Source organism: Trachurus japonicus, chromosome 16 (assembly GCF_045865225.1).
Source record: "Trachurus japonicus isolate A0001 chromosome 16, Traja_1.0".
Taxonomy (NCBI): Eukaryota; Metazoa; Chordata; class Actinopteri; order Carangiformes; family Carangidae; genus Trachurus; species Trachurus japonicus.
Genome location: NC_140922.1, coordinates 31,527,546 through 31,550,692, shown reverse-complemented (window position 1 = coordinate 31,550,692; position 23,147 = coordinate 31,527,546). Strand labels below are relative to the sequence as shown.

The following is a 23,147-nucleotide window of genomic DNA, read 5'->3' as shown; positions in this document are numbered from 1 at the left end:
TCGCGGTGATAATTTAACCGTGAAAAGTAGGCTACAACACACACAACATAACGTTACAGCCGCAGTGTTGTGAGTGAATCATGTCGGGACGACCAGGCTTCCAGGTCGCCGCCGCCGCTGCTCTAGTGGCGGCCGGGCACCGGGGTCTGTGAAGCGGATTCATGAAGCCTGGTTGTCCCGAGTCCCGACATGATTCACTCACAACACTGCGGCTGTAACGTTATGTTGTGTGTGTTGTAGCCTACTTTTCGGCTACAACACACACAACATAACGTTACAGCCACAGTGTTGTGAGTGTGTGAAGGGAACTGCCCATTGGTTCGACCTCCCGTTACTCCGACAAAATCAACCACAAGTCGGACCAATAGGAGGTCGAACCAATGGGTGGTCCCGTTAGTTCGAACTGTCATCGCTACTTTGTGACAAGCTCTTCCATTGATAGGAGCATGCAGCTTTCTCTCTCTCTCTCTCTCTCTCTACGCACATCACACACATACACGCGCGGCCCAGAATATCACCATATTCAGTCAGAGAGCCAGATCATGTCAGATCGCACACAACCATCATAAATGCTGATCAAGATGTGTAAACTGATAATCAAAGCCCCCCCTCCCAGAGTACAGAGTAAAAGAAATACACTTTTTTTTCTCTACCCCCCTCCGCTCGAGCACGGCTGAACCTGGCCGGCTTGAGCTCACTTCACGGGCGCGAGGCTGCTGCAGCCGCCGCTCCTGCTGACAGCAGACTGAGAGAGAGAGAGAAAAAAAAGTAAATTTGGCTTTGGTTAGGTTCAGGCAATGAAGAAAGGAGTTGGTTAAGTTTAGTAAAAACACCAGGTAGAGGCTAGACAGGCTGGAAGCATAATGAGCGTTATATGTTATTAATATGAAGTGCTTGTTTTGCAGTTAATTGTGCACATGATCCGTTTGATCCCAGAAAGGAAAAAAGGATCAATGCGCAGCCTCCGTTTCCTTTCTGATTACGTCCGTCTGTCTGTTCGGAGTGGGAGAGAGAGAGAGAACCCAATCCACCTGTCTGTAATGTAAGTTTGATTTGATATGAGTGTCAAGGTTTAATTACGGACACTAATGAGCGCGCAGCAGTGCGTAAAAGTCGTGCGTAATGCTCCTCCTTGGTGAAACACAATAAACTGCACCTCTTCTTCCACTTGTGTCTTATTGACAGGTGGAGCCTATATGAATAATGATATAAATGCATAGTGAACACTGCGGCTGTAACGTTATGTTGTGTGTGTTGTAGCTGAAAAGTAGGCTACAACACACACAACATAACGTTACAGCCGCAGTGTTGTGAGTGAGTCATGTCGGGACTCGGGACAACCATGAATCCGCTTCACAGACCCCGGTGCCCGGCCGCCACTAGAGCAGCGGCGGCGGCGACGGCGGCGGCAGCGGCCAAGCACCGGGGTCTGTGAAGCGGATTCATGAAGCCTGGTTGTCCCGACATGATTCACTCACAACACTGCGGCTGTAACGTTATGTTGTGTGTGTTGTAGCCTACTTTTCACGGTTAAATTATCACCGCGACACACACACAGAGCGGCGAGTCAGTTAATACGTAGTAGCCCCCTGCTACGAACATACAGCGGCTAACCAGCTGCTACTTCCCCGTAAGCAGAAGCGATTGCACCGGGGAAACATGTTGCAACCATGTCAACCACACATTCTATGATTATTTCATTATCACGAGAAAACGGTCTTTGTTATCTCGAGATAACGAAATAAATTAATTCGTTATCACGAGAAAACAGACTTTGTTATCTCGAGATAACGAAATAATAAGTCGTTATCACGAGAAAACGATAATAAAAAAATTTATACGGACTTGGCCCTTTAGGGCTTCCGTAGAAAACTGAGTTTTAGTTCTTGAACATTACTGTATGTGACAGAAAATAGATTAAAAAAATGTATATTTATAGACACTTGTTGCCTTTATTTACATAGAAGATGTACTAAGAGGCATCATATTGTTGAAATTGAAATGTTTTTCTCAAGAAATTCAGGTTGTTCATAATATTTTGTAGCCATCTGTAAACATCTTAATAATGTACTTGTGCTTCTTTGCACTAAAACAAAGGGGAAAGTTTAGAAGTCATTATTCTACTGGTCCGGCCCACTCGAGATCAAATTGCACTGTACATGGCACTTGAATTTAAAGGGGATATTTCAACATTTTGGCAAGTTCTCCCATTGCTGTAATCCCTATAGTCATAGCAGTAGGTTCGTTACCTTTAATTGTCGGTGCAAGCTATTTTTAGAACGGCGGAGCAGAGCCGTGAGCTGCTCAGAGCTACGCTACGGAGGCTCATGGGATTTCTTGGTTTCCCTCATCAAACTCATCAAATACACAATCCAACAACTCCAAAACGCTCTGGTGGACAAGTTGTGACCTGCACATTCACCACGCTATGAGATAATAACGTATAATTCTGTAACATTACGACACATGAAGCAAATACTTCCGCTTTTAAAGTCACTCCGCCGAGAAGCGGTGTCTGAAATGTAGTTCCGGTTACGCATTTGCCTCGAAAACAACTCCGTCTCGTAATGTTACGTTATTATCTCATAGCGTGGTGAATGTGCAGGTCACAACTTGTCCACCAGAGCGTTGTGGAGTTGTTGGATTGTGTATTTGATGAGTTTGATGAGGGAAACCAAGAAATCCCATGAGCCTCCGTAGCGTAGCTCTGAGCAGCTCACGGCTCTGCTCCGCCGTTCTAAAAATAGCTTGCACCGACAATTAAAGGTAACGAACCTACTGCTATGACTATAGGGATTATGGCAATGGGCCAATTTGCCAAAATGTTGAACTATCCCTTTAACTCCAGTTGTGTTTTCATGACATTTTGATGATGTTTAGCACATTTTTTGTGTTTTTTCCTCCTTCATCACATTTATCTTCAGCTCCTCGGTTCAAACACACAGACGTAAACACACACAAACGCACGCACAGATATTTTCCACCATATGTCTCAAAATCCATTAGCCGCAGCTCTGAATGCAGATCTGTGTGTGTACATCGTTCCAGTTTGTTACAGCTGCACATGTCCTACCAAACCCCCCCCCCCCCCGTGCCTTTGTGTGCGTATGGCTTCCATACGTACATGCCGACCACATGACCACCTTCATGTTTACCGCTAATCGAATAATACAACGACGGCCGCGCGGACACAGGGGTCGTTGTTGCCGTGGTATTTCCTTAACGGGCAGGAATTTATTCATCAGATGCATGTGGTAAATTCCCTCCGTCATGTGGACCCAGCGTGTGTGTGTGTGTGTGAGTGTGTGTGCATGTACTGTATGCTGGTGTGTGTAATCTTATTATTTGAGGTGTGTCCTCTGCAGACCCTCAGACTGAGTCCTGCTGCTTTGAACAAAGCGTGATTAATCTGAGCTGAGGTGGGATCGGATATTAAACACAAAGAAACACAAGCAGTCTGATAACACACACACTCATAAAACACTGTTTACTCTGCTGCAGCTTGAACCAGACGGTGAAATCTACTTTACTCATTTACTGTCTGTTCAGATCTCAGACTGATCCTGTTTTCCTTTATTCATCTCACATCATAGGTTTACTTTTTATTATCATAACTTTACTTTTTCTCATTTGCATCCATCATCTGTTTTTTTTTTCTCATTTTATCTCTACATTGACAAAAGCTTTAAGCTGCTTCACTGTACAAACTTTACAAATCCTCTTGTTTAATTCGATCTTACACTGTTATAGAGTAAATTGTGGCTATTGAGCACTGTCGATAGGTGGTTTGCAGTCACGTAGACAACGGTGATTGGAATTGATGAAAAAAGCGAGTGTACAAACAGGTTGGGTGAGCCTGCAAGCAGCGGGTGTTATCTAAAAATAGATAAATATATCGCATATGATCCGCACACACTGAGGAAAAGTGATTTTCCCCATGAAAGAAGGTCAGACGGAAATTGGTTAACAGGTGTTATTAGTTGTTATCTGTCTGAAAAAAATTCAAAATGTGCATCTCTAGATTTTTTCCAATTTGCCCAGTTGGTACAGCCGTAGACTGGACAAATTAAAGGGGACATCTACTGGAAATATCACTTCTTGAAGGCTCTTTAACATTTATTTGGGTGTTTGTTTTGCCTTCTGGCCTCCAAAATGTGAGAATTGACAAAAAAATCTGTAATTTTCAGGCTCCTGAGGTTGAAATCCATGTGGTTTTACTAGCTGTTCCCTCAGTTGTCTGACAATGATGTAACTAGTTTTCGAATTTGCATAATCCCACCCCTACCTGGGGGCGGGGCAAGCAGTGGTTCATTTGCATTTAAAGGGACAGGCACTGAAACCAGCCATTCTGAACAGGGCTGTTTTGTGAGGATGAAAAGAGCTGTGATGTTTGATCCTTGGGGGATTTTGACCAAAGCATGTCAGTGACATGTCTTTAAGACACCTGGGAACTATTTTAATTTGCATAAAAGTGCCATAATATGTCTCCTTTAAGCATTTTTATGGCTTTTTCCAAACAGCAAATCACTGGGCCTCAACTGCACCTGTAAACCACCTATGAAGATTTGTTTGAAAGCCAATGGCGAAGGTTTGTTTAGCAACAATGTTAACAAGGCAGGTAGAAGCTGCTGCCTTGAGGAGGAAACGCTGAATAACTTCATCATCCCGGCCTTCATACTTTTCATCCAGCATCGTGATGCCACAACGTTTTCAGACATCCCGTTTGAAACTTTGCGGAGTGAGAATAAAAGCTCTGATGTCGGTGGAATCGACTTCACAAAACTGAGTTGAACATCAACCGATCGACATTTCCAACATGTTAGAAATCCATCTGATGATTGGTCCTCGCTGCTTCCTGTACGACAAGGAGCTGAAGACTGCTGGTATTTCACTTTAGTGTTTATTCTATTACAGATGGTCAAGATATGTTCAAGAATGAAGGAAAAATAAGTCTCCACCACTTCCTTTCCTCTTCCTTTTGTTCTTATTCCTCCTGTGTTTATGAAGCTGTTATTCAAAATGACTGATTTTCTTTGTGGGGATTTTTTTTCTCTTTTTTTTTTACCTCCCCATATTTTTTCCTCCGAATGCTGCAGAACAACAAATGGACATTTTCAATCACCGCTCCTCTCTGATCTTCTTTAACTCCCTACGTCACCGCCAGCCTGTGAGTTTACAGTTCTGCGGTGGACGTGGCCGAACCGACGGCATCGAACTCCACACGTCGTCCCCGCGAAGAAAGAAAGAAGAAAAAAGAAAAAAGAAAAAAAGCTGCAAGAGTTGATTTCATTTTACTCTGCGGCCAAAACAACAGCTTCCCACGACCAGACAGCAGAGCGCGACGTGTAAACAGCTCCCTGTGGTGGTTTTGTTTGTATGTTACAGTCCAAACGTCTGTGGCGAAGACGGACAGAGAGAGAGAGAGAAGGAACGAGGCAAAGTTTGACCTTTAAGACGAGCGGAGATGCTCAGGTCGACGGAGTCAGATCAGATGTGGACTGTTGGCACTGAACAATCAGGACAGTTTAATTAAAGCTACAGAAAAGAAGAAAAAGCCTCCAGTCCCATAATATGTGCTGCTTTAATCTCCTCCCAGCGTGACAGCTTTCCAACATGGACGACTTATTAAATCTCTGCTCGGTGCCCGGCAACAGAACACAAAGAGAAATGATGTGGAGAGCACGGCGGGAAACTTCTTTACTCTGAAAATATTCACTGGTCAAAACTTCACTTTGAATATTTTAGGAGGAACAGCAGCACGACGGGGTCCCGTACCGACGACCTCCTCCTCGGAATATTGCATCTTTATTCGTGTTTTTTTTTACTTTACGTGAGGACGGTGGTTTTTCATTTATCTTTGGTTGTTCTCTGCTCATCTACCTGTTGCTTTCTCCACTTTTGTTCGTTGTTTCATGTTGTTTTATCATTTTTGACCTTTAAAAATGTTACATCTTACATTTAAAGATTCTCCGAGGACTTCACTGTTGGTTATAAAGGAGTCTCATATTAATGTGGATGAATCTACGTTACCCACTGGTTAATGGTCCATTTTCAATAAATATATCGTTTTGCCTTTACAGTTATTTTATTTAGTGGTCGGCTCGCCCAGCATTTCCTAGTTTCAGTTTTCCGGACGCTGCCCGACGGCTCATGGGAATAACGCCGCCGGATCGGTAGTTGGCATCGTTTATGGTCGGAACTACGACGGTATCTGATCGTCTTCCAACCTCCGACTTTCATTCTTGATCAATGAAAACATTCTTGGCAAATGTTTTCACTTTCGTTCGTCTTGCACCGGCCCAAGAATTTCACAGTGCGCGCAGAGGCTCATGGGAAATGTAGTGTGAAAACACTTCGCTTTCCGAAACTCCTCGTTGTCACTTTAAAAAGTTCTTGTCCAACTCGCACCTTCTTTATCCTTTTTCCCTCTAAGAGCCCGTCCACACAGATGTGGGTTTCAATGAATCCACATAAGTTTTTTTATTGGATCGGCATTTCATCCCGACAGAAAAAGCATTTTTTGGAATGGGCGAAAATGGTATTTCTTGGAAACGGGTCATCAATTTAAAAATAGATTAAAACATAGTATGATAGAAACTATAAACAGGATTGATTAATTGGGTGTTGATTGCACCTGTAATACTGTTTACTCTCTAATGGTCTCTAATGGATTTACTGACATAATGAATTAAAGGGTAGACATTTATAAGCTGGATAGCTTCAGCCTACAACCTTTTTTTAAAAAATCTATTTATGAACTAGTTGAACTAGGGATTGTATTATGGAAGGTTGACTGATTGCGATTGATGCTCAACTAAACAATTTGTGCACAAGATCGAATAAACAAACTACTACTACTAGAGTGGGAACATTTTCAAAACGCTGCCCCAGACTAAACTGATCTTTTGTGAAACAATGATGTCATACCCCACCGCTCTAACCTGTAACCTACGCCACTGTTAGACGTTACAGTCAATGGACGTAACAACAACAACAACGGCCGGCTACTGCTTCTGTTAAATCATCACCGATCATCATATTTGCACTGACACAACTCCCAGTCAACATTTTGTTCCCTATTCTTCTCTGGTCTTCTGGTGTTTATGTGTGGCAGCGTTATAGCTGTACTACCGCAACTTTTGAGTCGTTTTCAGTGGATTCGTGTGGACGCAGATATTTCTTGAAACAATCATATGTCAGTGACACGGAAAACTTTTTCTGAAACGAACAAGAAATAGAGTTTTAAAGTTTGGGTGAAGTCCGTCCTGTGTATGTGCGATGCGATCACTCAGATGAAAGACGATCGATAGGAAATAAAACAGACGATAAAAGTCAGATTGGTTGTTTGATTCTTCGGGCAGTGGATCAGACGACAGGAAGAGATTGTTTACGACTCTGTCTGATTCAGATCTATTTTTTTTTCTGTTACATCTATCTCTACGTTTCCTTTGTGCCTCTGTGTGTTTGGATCTTTACGGCCGTCATTCACTTTCCCCTCTCGACCGACCTGTGTTTCCATCCTTTTATATTCTTTTACTTCTTCTTATATTTCTTCTTTTCCACGTTCCGTCCAAAACTCTCCTTCTTTGTATTAACCGTGCATGTCGTTCTTGCCTTTGTTGCCCTTTTTCATCCGTCTATCTCTTCTATCTTTCGCCCTCTGATCCCCCTCCTCCCACCCTACACCCCCCACCCCCCCATGACCACATCCATATGTTAATAATAAAGTCTCCTCCAGCTCCACCACCACATCTATGAGGAAATCCTCTGGCAGGTCGTCCACGTCTGTCTGATACAGAGCAGCACAGATGCTCCTCTCTCATTCTTTTTTATGTGAATTTCATACTCGCAGGCTTAAGTCGGATCCAAGGAATCTGGACCCCGACCCGCCTGGAACCGCTGTGTGGATTGTGTATTCGTTCGCTCTCTCTCCTTCGCTCCTTCGCCCGCAACCGCTGCGGCATTAAATGAGCCCGAACCTGATTAAAATCTGGGGGAAGATAAATAAAATGAAACTCGAACCTCGATCGAGCCCGAGGGAGTTAAAAAAAAGGGAGAAATTAGAGCCAGACTCGGCCCGAGACCCGTCTGGTCGGCGGGGGCGACCGCGCTGATTCGGTTTGGGCCGAGGACCAGAGCTCTATCACGGGAAGGGGTTTATCTGATGCTGCACATATAATCAGGTTTTACAGAGCTAAATGTGAAACGTTGAAAACGACTATAAAAAGAACCTGTAATGATCTAATGCTACCTGGAGGTGAATGGAGTGTTTCAAACAAACACATGAAGTCTATTTAATTTATGATGCTATTAAGAGATTAGATTGTTCAACTTATTCAGTGGTTTAATGAAAATAATGAAATGTGCTGATCAAACCTGTTTGGTTCAAACTCATTCAAGAAACTCACTGAAGAATAAAAACATTTGTGTTTCCTCATGATCGACCTCATTGTTCAAAGACGTCGTTACAGCAGAGGAGGTCGTGTGTTACCACAAACAGTTGATGTTGTTTTCTTTTAACCATAATCAGAACAAACTATTGTGCAGCTGTATTCGGTTTTTATAGCCCAAAACAAATTTCCTATGGGACAATAAAGTTTATCCAATCAAATCTAACTGTAACCAATGAGTTATAGTTATCAAAATGACCCAAATCATTTACTTTTATTAGTTTTTTTGCCCTTTTTTTGCTTGTCTGAGGTGATTGGTTTTATCGATCAGTATCAGTATAGAGTCTGCTGCCCTTCAGGTCGGTAGTAGGCTATCGGACATTTTACTAAAGGTCAGACTGGTTAGCATGCCGTGTGGTGAAAACTTGGACAAGTTCACTTCATGTTTCTTCTTTTTGTTGCACATTTTATTCGACTTTTGAGTTGAGTCCAAACCCAGGAGTGGTAACTGCGCAGCAAGGTCAGAGCGGAGAGGCCGGTAAACTCACAACTGTGTTATCTGTGGTTGTTAGTTTGACTTTTAGAAGTTGGGTTTAGTGCGATTTCAGTCATACTAAGATGTTTAACTCATTGAGTGCCGCGCTCCTTTCCAAAGTTTTAGTCAAGTGTACCGGCAAATTAGACCATATTTGACTTTTTATTTTAGAGCCATAGTGTATTCTATATTATTGCCACCAACACATACTGTAGCTCATTTGAAAGGTTTAACTTTATCCTTCAAATGGCCACAAACCGTTTGTTTCTACGTGCCTCCGTTCCTGAGAAAAGTCAAGCTAAACATGGCTGGGTTTCACCAAAATCCCTCCTTTTTTTCTAGAAAAGGAGATAGAGCGTCTTTTATGAAAGGTGCGCTGTTTGTGCCTGTCGCTCTTCTGACACTCGCATTTCTGGATCAAAGGGCTCGTATAAGATAAATATACACAACAATTGTTGTTCTATTCACAAAACCACCATCGGGGGCGGGGGGGCGCCACTAAACAACAATAACACAGACGCACCGTGCCGTGTCACAGCCTCTCGCCGCGGAACGTGAGGCTCTGCCGGCCACAGCGGCTCGCGAACACCGGTCCCGCCGGTGGTCGCGGTCCGTCTGTGGTACGGGTCGGTGGTGCCGGTCTGCTTTGGTCCAGAGACCATCAGATTTTACCGCGGGAGGACTTTGGGGAGGACACGGTGTTGCTCCAGATGAAGACCGGGCGGGACAGTGGGCTGAGAGCTTCCTGGTTCAGCTCCCAGCTGCTGCAGCCTCGCGGGTGAGAGCGGAGCAGCAGCGGAGCAGCTGCTGCATCCACATGCAGACCTCCGTTTGCAGAAGCTGAGTTATGATAAAAACTTCCAGATCATGAGCTGTCATGTGACTTTGATCGTCATCTATTTCAGTTCTCCTCGTCGTAGAGTCCCCAAATTTACATATAATGTGTATTAAAGTGTCTATTTTCATAATTTAAAAAAAAAGCAAAAAAACGAAAAATTTCGTTTTTGGCACTCAACGCATGGGAACGAAAAACGAGAAATTACGTGGTTGGCACTCAATGAGTTAAAAGTCTGGTTTTGGTCTAAGACCAACACAACGTCATGTTTACGAACTGATCAACACTGGGATGCACCGATCCGATATTAACTCTTTCGCGACTTTTGACGAGTTTTCTCATCATTGCATGCCCAAACGTTGGCGACCTTTGATGGGAAAACTCGTCAAAATCATTACAGATTATGATAATAGACACTCTCAAGTACCTTGTGTGTGAATATGGTAGTCTTTCGATATGAAAAACTGATTTAAACTACAATCAAAACATTGTGGATTAAGGATAGCTTTGGCCGACTGCATGACGACCATGGCTGCTAGGAGGACAGATATGAGCAGTGTAGTGTGCCGTACACGTGCCTATATATCGTGAAGCCCATCGATATCAGACCTGACGAGATGTGATGAGCAATTAATTGTGGTCGCGAAAGAGTTAAGATCAGATATCAGCTCAGATATTGATTAAACATCTAGATCGGGTGTCAGATAACGGAGCTGATCCATGAAGTCTCTGTTTGTGACGTTTTCTACATCACGTGTCAGCAGCAACAACGTTTTACAAAGTTAGGACAGTTACGTTAAAGTCAAGCCTGATGCCTTCACTGTCCTCCACGTAGTTAAGTGTACAGTTTACTAATTCAACAGTGGTATCTGATCGGTATCAAGTATCAGTAACAGCATTGGGACTGAAAGAGCCGTATCTGTCGGTGCATCTCTGGTCATAATCCTGACTCACTGAGGGATGTGAGTGGTTTCTCAGCTCCAACATCTTTACCTGAGAGTTTACCTGAGTTCATGTCAGCTACGTGCTTCATTCACTGTGATCAGCTGAGATACAGTGGAAAAACCAAAACAATGAGCTGAAGGACTGTTTAAAGCTGTGTGATGATGATTATCTGTCAGTCGAATCTGTGAGTCGTTCTATAAACTGAAAAAAAATATACATATATATATATTTGTTGGACTCTGGAAACTGTGTGTGATCAAATAAGTCACATGATACATGGAGGGAAAAGAGAAAAAGGAACTGAAACACTCGATAAGGTCGGCAGCCATACTGTACCTGCCTTCAGGCAAACACCTGGTGTGTGTGTGTGTGTGAGATAAAAGGACAAAATCCCACATCCTAGAGAAAGCCCACCCCCATCACACACACACACAGACAGACACACACACACACAGGGAGAACATTGAGTGTCAGTCAGCTGTGTGAAAGACGGCCATTCATTGATAAGACAGACAGTCACATAAACAGACTGTCTGAGGGAAAACAAACCAGACCACCACCACCTCTGTGTCCATTCAGCCTGGAGAGAGTGTGTGTGGGAGTGTGTGTGTGTGTAGCAGACAGAGAGAGAGAGAGCAGTGATGGGTGTCAGTGTGTGTGTGCGTCAGTGTGTGTGTTTCTGGGGTGAAACATCTCTCCTGGGAAGAAGAAAATGACTGAGAGAAAAAGAGAAAGAGGAAGTTTCTCGACTCTTTAATCTGATACACAAACACACAGGGCGGCTAAGAGCCTGCCATTCACACATGGACACACACACACACACACACACACTTGTTAATGTGCAAACTGACCGACACTCAACTGAGACAGGAGGACATGTACTTACACGAGCTGCACACACACACACACAGGGATAAACACACACATCTGGGAACGTCCACATGTTCGCTATAACACATTCACTACCAAAATCAGAATCAATTAATTGAATAATTAATTAAATATTTATTTAAAAGACTCATTTTTCTATAAAAAATGAATAAATCTCTTCAACTAACTGCAAGGAACAACTGGCGCACTCTATTTTTATTATATTTAATCTATTTTTATTTATTTGATGATAATATTCTACCATATTTTATTGTGTTTTTATTTTATTTCATTTTTTACTATTGCTATATTTTATTGTTGTTTTTAATCTTTGTACATTAGTCTCCATCTCATTCTTCTTGTTTCACTTCTTATGCATATTTACTTTGAAAGGTGCTATATAAATAAAACTTGATTGATTTTTTTTTTCCTTAACAAAATTGCTGCTGTTTTTTTTTTTAGATTTATTGTCGTTTCCTAAATGTTTTCCTTTTATATTATGACGTAGGGAGAACGGCCTCTCGCTCCGATGTGTAACGAGGTTTTCATGGAAGTGACAATGAAATTGAATTGAACTGAATTCCAACTGTTCCTGGATCAGATTGTTCTGGCTGAAAAATTTTTTTTTTTTTGTGTGTGCACCAACTCATGCCAGCCAGATCTACTGAAACATGAATACACACATTAATACCCATGCAGCCAAGCATGTGAAAACTCACAAATGGGCAAATGAAACATACACATGTTTGAAATACACACTTCCTTACACACACACACACACACACTGGCTGCTGGCTGCTGTTAATGGCGGTGGTCCTGAGCTCCACAGTGGGATCTGTGTGTAGCCGTGTTTAGAGCTCCATTTGGGGCCAGATAAATCAAGCTGCTGTCGACCAGAAGCCTCCATTAGGGGCCCGGCGGCGGCGGCGGCGGCGAGGCCCCTGGACGGCCCGTCACTCAGCCCGTCACTCACCGTTTGAACTCCTAATTACAGGGAGACGCAGCAGCTTTGGCTTCAACCTCCTATACCCCCCTTCTTCTCCTCCTCCTCCTCCTCCTCCTCCTCCTCCTCCTCCTCCTCCTCCACCCCCCAGACGGCAGCGTCCGCTAGCCCAGCGCTAATGCTAACACTAACACTAACAAACGACGGACGTTTCACCTCCAGAGGAAACGGCGCCGGGGAAAAATATTTATGGAAACTGAAAAATCTCCCTCTCCCTCTTTTTCTTTTTCTTCTTTTTCCCGCCGTCCATTTCCACAAACACTCTTCTACAACTTTTAGTTTTTACATCTTTGAGTGACATCCCCCGGGTTTCCCCTCCCCCCCTTAGAGCCCGTCCACACGGATATGGGGTTAATGAATCTGCATACGTTTAAGAAAAAAAAAATCTTTTTAGCATTTCGTCCAGACGGTAGTGGCATTTCGGGGGAGGGGCAAAAACTGTATTTGGTAACACTTTATAATAAGTACTCACTATTAAGCATTAGTTAAGCAATAATAAATACTGAATTCTTCATTTCTAATGCATGAACACTCATTAGTATGTAGTTTATAAATACAGTTATATCATGTTACGCTACAAACAAGCTTGAAATATAGACTTATTTAATTTTTTTCGGGACAATTTCGCATTTTGGGGCTTCAATACAAGATGGACATTACATACGAGCAGCATGGAGGTATTTGGATGTTTTTTGGTGTGTCTTTTTGTTACGAAGACAGTTGGTATCCATCTGCAACCGTTATATGGACATGCACCGCTACGCCGAGACCCCCTGTAACTCAGAGAAGCCACGGAGGACTCTGAAACTTCTCCCAGCCCTTAGTCCACATGAGGGTGAGTAGATAATGAGTGAAATTTCAATTTTGGGTGAACTATCCCTTTAAAGGTGTTCAGAAATGGCCGTTTGTCCTGTTTGTCGCGCCTCCTTCCACGAGTTTCCACGAGTTGCCGCACGAGTTTACCCGAGTAAGGAAAAGCTAACTGTTAGCTGGTAGGCTAGCTACGTCATAGCTTGCTAACTCAGCTAGCGAGGCTACGTGATGGACCGCAGGGATCTGGAGGAGGGGAGTTTGTGTCGGTGGTGGTGGTGGTGGACGAGTCTCCTCCATCGTACCCTTCGTTTTTCTCAAGACGTTTGATTGACGAATGACGGATCCAATACCTATTGAATCGTGTAAAGCAAAAAACTGCCCCACTTTCACCCCGGATTTACTCAAATATAGAATTTTGCACAAAGTTCTGGCTACATCGTCTGATAGATGAGTGTTTACACTAATGTTAAAGCAGAAGTAAGCCATCCGGTCGTTTTGGTTAACTTCTTGTCAGCCGATGGAGTTAGCAGTCCCCGCCCTCGTCCCTACGTCACCACATTCACGCGCATCCCTTGGCTGCACACACAGAGAGGACCGCCCCTTTATTCCGTTCTCTCTCCTCATTGGATAAAGGTTGTAGGATACAAGGAAAGTTTTCTCCTCGGCTTACAGCAGAGCAGAGTGACTGACAGACCCGTGTTTCAGACCAAACACTCTATAGAAGTGATTGCTGTCGGAAGATATAACTATTTAAGACTTATATTAACACAAATATTCCGCTTACTTCTGCTTTAAGACCCATAGTGGTCTCAAAATCAATTTTCTTCTTTTCTGAATACCTTTAAACGATGACGTGTCTATGGAGATTTCTTTTTCAAAATGAACAAGAAAAAGATTGTTTTGGGTGAAGCTGCGTTTTCATGTGTCGTTCAAGCGTCGCTCTGACCTCTGTGTGTCTGTCTGCCACAGATTAATCAAACACCAGTTAGAGGGGGAGAGAGTAAAACACAGAGGCCGTGGTGACTGATGGCTTTTTAAGGAGGGATGAGGAGGGAGGGAGGGATGAGGAGGTGGAGGAGAGAGACCTGAGACCAGGACGGAGGAGGGAATCGACACCAGTGACCAGACGACACGTTAACAAAAAAACAATCATTCACGAGTCCTGTTCGATTCTGAAACTCATCCATCACGTCGGGGTCGGTCCAACGCTTCAAACGCTGGGTGGGTGTGTGTGTTTTTCTTTTTTGTTTTTTTTTTGGCGTCCGGCTGCTGTGGTCGGCAGATGAAAAAGTTTCCTGCGCTAACACGTACACACACACACACAGACACACACATATGTATAAAGTGAGACGTGGCTCGCTAGCTCTCAGGAATTCATGAATAAAATATCGAGGCATAAATGCAGCACGAACAATGGAAATATTATCCCTCTGCTGCAGAAATGCACGGCCCGACCACAGAGTATTCTCACAGGGAGCTCCTTCCTCTTATCTCTGACGGCTCGGCGGCGGCGGCGATGTCGATGTCGGCCTGCTGCATGTGGAGACGCACACCGCTAACGAGGGGGAAATCCCCCTCCCTCCCCTCCCTCCCTCCCTTTCTCCGACATCATCCCAAGATTGATGCAGAACATTTACCCAGCAGACATTCCTCTGGGCTGGAATGAAAGGTGCCTGGTTCACCATTCAGCATTCCCGATTGGCCACACATTCCTGCGCCGGTTTGAAACAGCGGTGCAAAGTGAACGTCCTACACAAAAAAAACCAAAAAAAAAATCTGCTTCTTCTTTCTAAACAGTGTCATGAGGCTTCACCTCCTGGAAAATGACAAGTGAAGCGATGGCATCCTTCATCATGTCCTCCTCGTGCAGAAAGGCGTGAACACAAGTAAAGGAAATATTTTAATAAGCTATAGAAGGAAATATGAGAATAAAAAAGGTGAAAAAATAAAGAAAAAGTGAGATTTTATATGTGTAGAGTGATTATAAAGTATCAAAGCCTCAGTCCACAGAGAAATCCACACAGCCTGTATTCAGAAACTGAGCCTTTAAAAACCAGCCGTCAGGACTTCCTGTCACTTTGTGATGTCACAACTAAGCCCCGCCCCCTCACCACCACCTGGACGACACCATCCATCCATCCAACAGTTTTGCAGGATTTGGTTTCTCTGAGTGTTTTATTGTGAAATCTGCTCCATTGTTTGTTGGATCGATTAGAAAACAGTCAGCCAATCAGAAGAGAGGCTCAGAGCCGCCTCCTCTCTTCTGATTGGCTGACACCGACCTGTTGTTTCTTCAGCTCTAGAGAGAGAAACTGAAGGGGGGAGATGGAAAACTAAACTCAGATGGTTTTTAGATCAATTTCATAAAGTAAAACACAGTAAAAAATAAAAACTATTGGACCTTTAAACGATGATATGTTTTTAATAAAGTTAAATCCGTCCAAATCCAAAATAAATTCCCTCGTCAACGTTTTATTTGAAATCCGATGTGAAGTATCCTCGTGAAACCTGCGCTCATCACATCGGCACAAACTGCTGAGCCTCAGCAGCTCGACTGCACCGACACTGACATGAATTATTAATTTGACGCATTCATCACTCTTCCGACCGGCCGTCGATATGGCCTCCATTATGGCCGGTGTGTATACATTACAGAGTGTATAGTGTGTCAGAAACTTCCCGCATGCGAGCCGCTGGATGGTGTGGCGGGAAGAGAGGGAGGGAGGGTGATGGACAGGAGTGACAGCAGAGAGCATTAGTCTCATATCAGACGGAGAGAGACGAGTGGAGAGTGTGAAGCAAACTGCAGACAGACGAGGTCGTACGGTGTTTTATAAGGATGAATGTGTGATGACACTGAGGGAACAGGTGATTTGATCAGTTTATAGTATAATATTAAACTGCAATATGGACGTTTGAGTAACTTTACTCAATGGCTTAAAGTTTGTGTTTGTGAATTCAGGTTGTAGTTTATGTGATTCATTAAAACAAATGGAGAAGAAAAGCTCACACGTGTTTGTTGAACCTAATGGTGAGGAAAGACGAGGTTTAAACTACAGAATCTAAACATGTCAGTGAGACACAAGTGAATATTTCTATAGCCACTAAATAAGATATTATCTGAGCTACTAGTTGGGAAGTTTATGTAAACCGAAGATGTTCAAAATCCAGTTTATTGTAATCAAAGTGAAGAGAGCTTTATATATTCACATTATTTTGTATAGCTTACTCTTATTTTACTCGATTTTGGTTCCAAACTAAAGGATTTTTTTTATTTTTTTGGTCGTTTTCCTCGACTATTGGGATTTTATTCTGAAAGAACAATGACATCATCCTTTTCAAATCATCGTTCTACCAACATGTGTCACTTTTAATTCAAAAAAGCAAATGTAATGAGTCATTATTGGCTGCTTAGTTAGTTAGTTACTTAGCTCCTGTTGTTGCTGGTTCATAAAACATGCACATACTGAAACACATCTATTGCGTTGTTTTAATGCCATTGCATCGTTTTATCCCGTCTGAGTACTATGATCTATATTTTATTTTCTGTATTATCTTTGTGTATACTGTTATCTATATTTTATTGCATTGTATTTATTCTATGTAGTGTATTGTTAGCTGTATTTTACTTATTTATTAGGAACTGCAGATGCAAATTAGAGCATATTTACAACAATATGCTTTTTACTATTGTTCATCAATACTATTTACACTGCTTAAGTACTTCACTCTTGACTGTATGCGTGCTGCAGGAGACAATGAGAATGAAGCACATTAAACCTTGAAGAGCTTGTTGTTGTGGAGGCATTGAACATCATACCTAAATTGAACTCATCATGTTACATGTTAAACTAAAGTGATAATGTGATTTTCAGCAGAATTGCATTCCTCTGGGTAATCCCCCGTTTTATTTACGTATGTTTTAGTTGATACGTTTCTGTATATTTTAGTGTTTCACTGCCTTGCTGTTGTTTTAAAGGGCCCATTGTCATAATCCCTATAGTCATAGCAGTAGGTTCGTTACCTTTAATTGTCGGTGCAAGCTGTTTTTAGAACGGCAGAGCAGAGCCGTGAGCTGCTCAGAGCTACGCTACGGAGGCTAATGGGATTTCTTGGTTTCCCTCATCAAACTCATCAAATACACAATCCAACAACTCCACAACGCTCTGGTGGACAAGTTGTGACCTGCACATTCACCACGCTATGAGATAATAACACAACGTTACCAGACAGAGTTGTTGTAGAGGGAAATTCATGCAAAACCGCTGATGCGTGTTGCCTTCAGGGACAGTTTTTCAGCAAGCAGTCTCTGTATTTCCCTCTATGTCCCTTTAATGCAGGTAAATAGCTGAGCAGGTGTCATTTCCCAGACTTATGATTGTAACCCACCTCATGTCCACGCAGATTTACTTAAATTTCTCAGATTATTGTAGCGTATCGTTGCGGCGGCGGCCTGAGGAAACGCAGCTGATGAAGTATGGCGGCGGTAAGTGTGGCTGATTGAGCTGTTAAGGCGGTTTACATTAAACAGAGCAAGCATATTAACATTTAAAGCAGACGTGTTTAGATGGGCCGCCCCGATAGCTTATCCTGGCTCCGAGGTGAGCTCTGTTTGTTTGGATTAGCGGCGCATTAAGAGCTTCAACGGCCTCATTAATTCTCTCTCATTAAAGCCGCGGCCTCGGCTCTGAACTCTGGGAGTTGATGTGCGTTAGATGGAGGTATATAGTATAGTACTCTCTACGGGGCCGCGGAGCCGCTCTGATCACAGGCTGACGCACTGACAGCTCCAAGCCGGGCTAATGAAGGAGATGATGATGTCACCGCACCGCCGGCCGCCTCGCTACGCTACGCTAACGCTAACGAGAAGCTAATGGACGTTGGAGCTGATGACCGCCAAGACGGGCTCTAGAGTAAACAGCAGGGGCAAGGAACCATCACTTTGTCTCACACACACACACACACACACACACACACACACGGACTCTCAGCTTCATTTACACACACACACACACACACACACACACACACACACACACACACCATCACAGTGACACTACAAGTACTTCCACTCTCCCATACATCAACGTTAAACAAAGGGCAACACACACAAAAACTTAACGGCTGCTTTGTTTTAAAATCAGCTTCGTTCTGAGCTCACACACACACACACACACACAAAAAGACGCACACACACACACACACACACACAAAAACATGCACACATACACACACACACACAAAGAGAAAGCGAGGCAGCAAAGTGGCGACACATGGACGTGTGGGTACAAGTGTATCAGCAACAGGTTTTATCTGTTTAAACTAATGTGACCCCAATGTGTTTGTGTGTGTGTGTGTGTGTGTATATGTGTGTGTGTGTGTGTGTGTGTGTGTGTGTGTGTGTGTGTGTGTGTGTGTGTGTAGTGTGTGTGTGTGTATCCAACAGGGTGTGAGCTCACAGCTAATCACCTCAGGAGAGGAAGTCCATAAATCAGCAGAATACAACTCTCACACTGTAAATCTACACTAACACGTCATCGCTCTGCATGTGAGTGTGTGTCTCTGTGTGTGTGTGTGTGTGTGTGTGTGTGTGTGTGTGTGTGTGTTAATGGAACACAGCACAAGTCTTTAACCCTCTGAGGTAAATTTCACCTCCTAAAGTCACACAAGCAAAAGAAAAACTCTCATGTTCAGCAGCAGCAGCAGCAGCAGCAGCAGCAGGTGAGGGACTGACTCCTTCCTGAGGTTTTTATCAGACCTGATGGGACGTCTGTCCTCAGACATCGTCCCTCGTCTCCTTCTCTAACCATGTGTCCATCCACACTTTTCTATTCGTATTAAGCAATATCGAATTAAAAACGTCTTATGGAAACAGCTAAATCTGATTAAATGTCATGAATATCGTATAATTATAGGATCATTGAAAAAGTGGTTTTCCTCGGGCAACTAGAGAAGTTGCTAGTTGCCTGAGGAAGACCACTTTTGGTCGAAACGTTGCAATTATCTAATAAATAGGAGCCTTAATCCAGTGTGTGGATATTCTCCTTTCCCTTTTTCAAAAAGTTAATACGGTCCATCTCATCGGATTTTCTCTTGATCAATACAAAGTTACTGCAACAAATGCTGATGGAAACAGTTCTCTGTCGGATAAATGTGAGTTGTGATCATGTTTTATGTGAATCCCGCTCCGTATTCCAGCTGTTCAAAGACACGACAGGAGAAAACAAAGAAAGACGCAGGTGTCAAGACGCTACCGATCACAACCCCCAGTGACAGGTCTCCTCCGGTGTCTGGATCTGGATCTGGATCAGAACTTTTACTTTTACTCTACTACATTTAAAAGTTTATACAAATAGTGCACTGGCTGTACACCCCTAGTGTGTGTGTGTGTGTGTGTGTGTGTGTGTGTGTGTGTGTGTGCGTGCGTGCGTGCGTGCGTGCGTGCGTGCGTGCGTGCGTGCGTGCGTGCGTGCGTGTGACCGACCTGGCTGTAGGTGGCGTCCAGCAGTGTGTCCAGGTTCTGGAGCGGAGCCGGCGTCTTGTCTTTGAAGCGGGTCAACAGGCGGCGCTGGATGGCTCTGAACTGGACGGCTCGCTCCGACAGCAGGTCCTGGTACTGCTGAGCACTCACACGCAGCTGGAGAGGAGAAAATCAGCTTTAAAATGACACCCTAGTCAAAGTCATCCAGTGGATGGTTTTCAAGATATGGTCATTTGAATTATGGTCTTCCACTATCTTCTTTCGATTGAAAACCTGAGAAAACTGTTTAAACATTATAGAACGTCTCTGGTTTAAAGGCCGACGGACTCTGGCGTCTGTTCCTGTACCACATGATTACATTGCACTCATACGGTCCCTTGTTGTCATAGAGACACCATTCAATGGGCCTTGGAAAGCAGAGAATCTAACAATTCACATGCTGTTTGCAGCTCGTCTCTGTCATAAACGGTTCAGAAGTTGTAATGTTTTGTTGATGTTTTGTAAAACGCGTGCAAGCGTTGTGTCGATGCTACGTTCGGATTAGCGTCGATGCTACGCTTGGTTTAGCATCTGTTACCGTACTACGTGACTACACGTGGACCCCATCCTATGTTGTCATAAATGCACCCTTTAAGGACGCTCGGAAAGCGGAGAATCCTGTGATTCAAATACAGTTTACAGCTCCTCTCTATCATAAACGGTTCAGAAGTTATTTAATGTTGTTGCTCTTCTAGATGGTTAAAAGCTGCAAGTCAACTTTAATCGTCATTTACCTTCCTTTTCTCATTTATCTGGACTATGAAACTTTAGGAGATTGTTTCTGAATGTCATTTCTTTGAAATTAGTTTTGAAATTTTTGGATTTTTGATTGGTTTTCCACGTTATCAGCTGATTATCTGAAAATAGAAAGTTGCGACTTCCGACTCATTTGGCCAGAGCGGAGTCACACATGTTGTTTATAATATGTTTTACACACTATTAGCACGTTCAGTTCACATCAAACAAAAGGAAGCAGGAGACGAATTCCTCCTGATTTCAAACAGAAACAGCTCCGAGTCACTGAAGCATCGACTGTAAACAAACCTCAGCAGATGTCGACCTGTGTGTGTGCGCGTGTGTGTCTGTGTGTGTGTACCTGGAAGTGATTGTCCACTGACAGGAAGTACTCCTGCAGAGGAACCGGTCCACTGAAACTCTTCTTGAAGTCCTTCACTCCCAGTTTGGAGAAATGTCTGTCGAACCTCTGGACCAGCTCCTTCACCACCAGCCACGTGTCCTCGAAGCTGTCGCTCTGGATACGGTAACGCTCTGACACACACACACACACACACACACACACACACACACACACACACACACACACACACACACACACACACACACACACACACACACACACACACACACACACACACAGACAGACAGATGGAGATTTAAATGTGGAAAATATTGTTTAGTTCATAGCTTTTTTTTCATTCTGATTCAGGGAGTTTATTGTCCCACAGAGGGGACATTTGTTTTACAGTGGCAATAATAATAAAACAATAAAAAGTTAGGGCCATAAAACGAGACGAAAAGAACATAAAACCACCAAACTTGAGTTAAAAATAATAAGAACTGTTTGTAAAGTGCATTTACATATTTGAATTCTGGCCCTGGACCCTGTATAAACTAAATAAACAGAGTTGTTTATTATAAAGAAGAATCAAAAGCATCAAGAATGAACAGTTTTAGGGATTTAAATGTCCTGAATTATAAATTTACATATAAATTATGCAAATCTACTGTATTTTTTTTCTATTTCTAGTATTTTATCTCATAACATATTGATGTACCGTACTTTCCGGACTATAAGCCGCTACTTTTTTCCCCACCCCGGTGTCCCAGCTCTACACAAACGCGCTCCGTAACCCGTAAACTTTTGTTCATGACGGTTAAAACTACACAAACACACACGGCGTAACATCGTATATGTCATGCAACGTTATCCACCGCTCCATTTATTGATTTTTCGCCGGCTTTGTTGTAAACAAATGCACATGGGCAAGAGGAGCGTAACCAAAACAGTGGAAAAGCGAGCGGACTTGCACAGTTCCCTACTGTCTTTCTGTGTAATTATCCATTTTACAACATGAAAACCTGCTTATATTCAAGTGCGGCCTATATATGTATTTTATTTTAAAATTTAGCTGGTGCAGCTCTATAGTCCGGAAAGTACGGTACATCATTTTATATGGATGTATATAGTGTGTATTCTTGCTTTTCTTATCTCTGTTTTATTCTAGTCTACCATGCCCTTATATTATACTGTATTATATGTACCTGAATCTCACTAGAAATCCTTTATTTATCCTAAAAGTCTCTAAATCTGAGTGAATTGTGTCAAAAATGTGAAATACTTTGCGTAATACAGACACTAAGTGAAAACTGTCATCTGGTAAAAGGTTTAAATCCCTGGAAGCTGTGCTGTGTCTGATCGTTTCCATGTTTCCACCATGATGAAGATCAACCGGGGTCTTATAAAAAAACAAAAAAAACAAATCCCGTTCAAGGTTTTTTGATGGCGGTAGTGTTGGTGTCGGTGTCCCAGACTCACGGGAGGTCTTGGAGGCCAGCACGGTCACCTTGGCTCCTGACAGGAACTGGAAAGCCAGAGTGTTCCCGTCCTTATCTTCGGATTTTGATGAAAACTCTGCAGAGACAGAAAGACAAGACAGAGAAGAGAGAGAGTGAACGCTGCGATGAGACAGATAGGAACGGCTCCATCGCCACGAGAGAGACGCCAACAAAGGTGAACGATGAGATACAGTCCACACATACGCATCACAAAGACACACGATGCTTAACACAAACCACCGTGTGTGTGTCTGTGTGTGTGTGTGTGTGTGTGTGTGTGTGTGTGTGTGTGTGTGTCAGTACGAAGACAGAGAGTGTTTAGACGTCAGGGCTGCAGATTGGAGCTGATCGTCAGATAAGTGGGAAGGAGAGCAGAGATTCCCAGGGCTCAAACACACACACACACACTCATACGCAGAGAATCGCAAATAAATAAACATGCATAAACACACTCGTATAAATACACAACTGCACACGGTTGATTATTCACATACATGTATATACACACACACATATTCATTCATTCATTCATACACACAGCTCAGTCCGGACCCTGACTTCCTGTTCACGTTCATCATGTCACTGAGCTTTGTGCGGCGCCACCTGGTGGAGGCGTTAGTGGACGGTCAAGTCTCCGATCATTGTCGTTTCATTTTGAT

General features: G+C 43.2%; 1 protein-coding gene across 2 annotated transcripts in view; it reads right to left on the bottom strand.

The window, feature by feature from the left end:
- Positions 1-23,147, bottom strand: part of bbs9 (Bardet-Biedl syndrome 9) — a 290,122-nt gene that overhangs the window by 147,698 nt on the left and 119,277 nt on the right. For both annotated transcript variants that reach the window (XM_085803054.1, XM_085803055.1), the window contains 3 exons: positions 22,469-22,564; positions 21,008-21,180; positions 19,876-20,028 (listed from right to left, as the gene is read on the bottom strand). In XM_085803054.1, the coding sequence (XP_085659180.1) occupies positions 19,876-20,028; positions 21,008-21,180; positions 22,469-22,564 (422 nt within the window). The remainder of the gene's footprint in view (positions 1-19,875; positions 20,029-21,007; positions 21,181-22,468; positions 22,565-23,147) is intronic.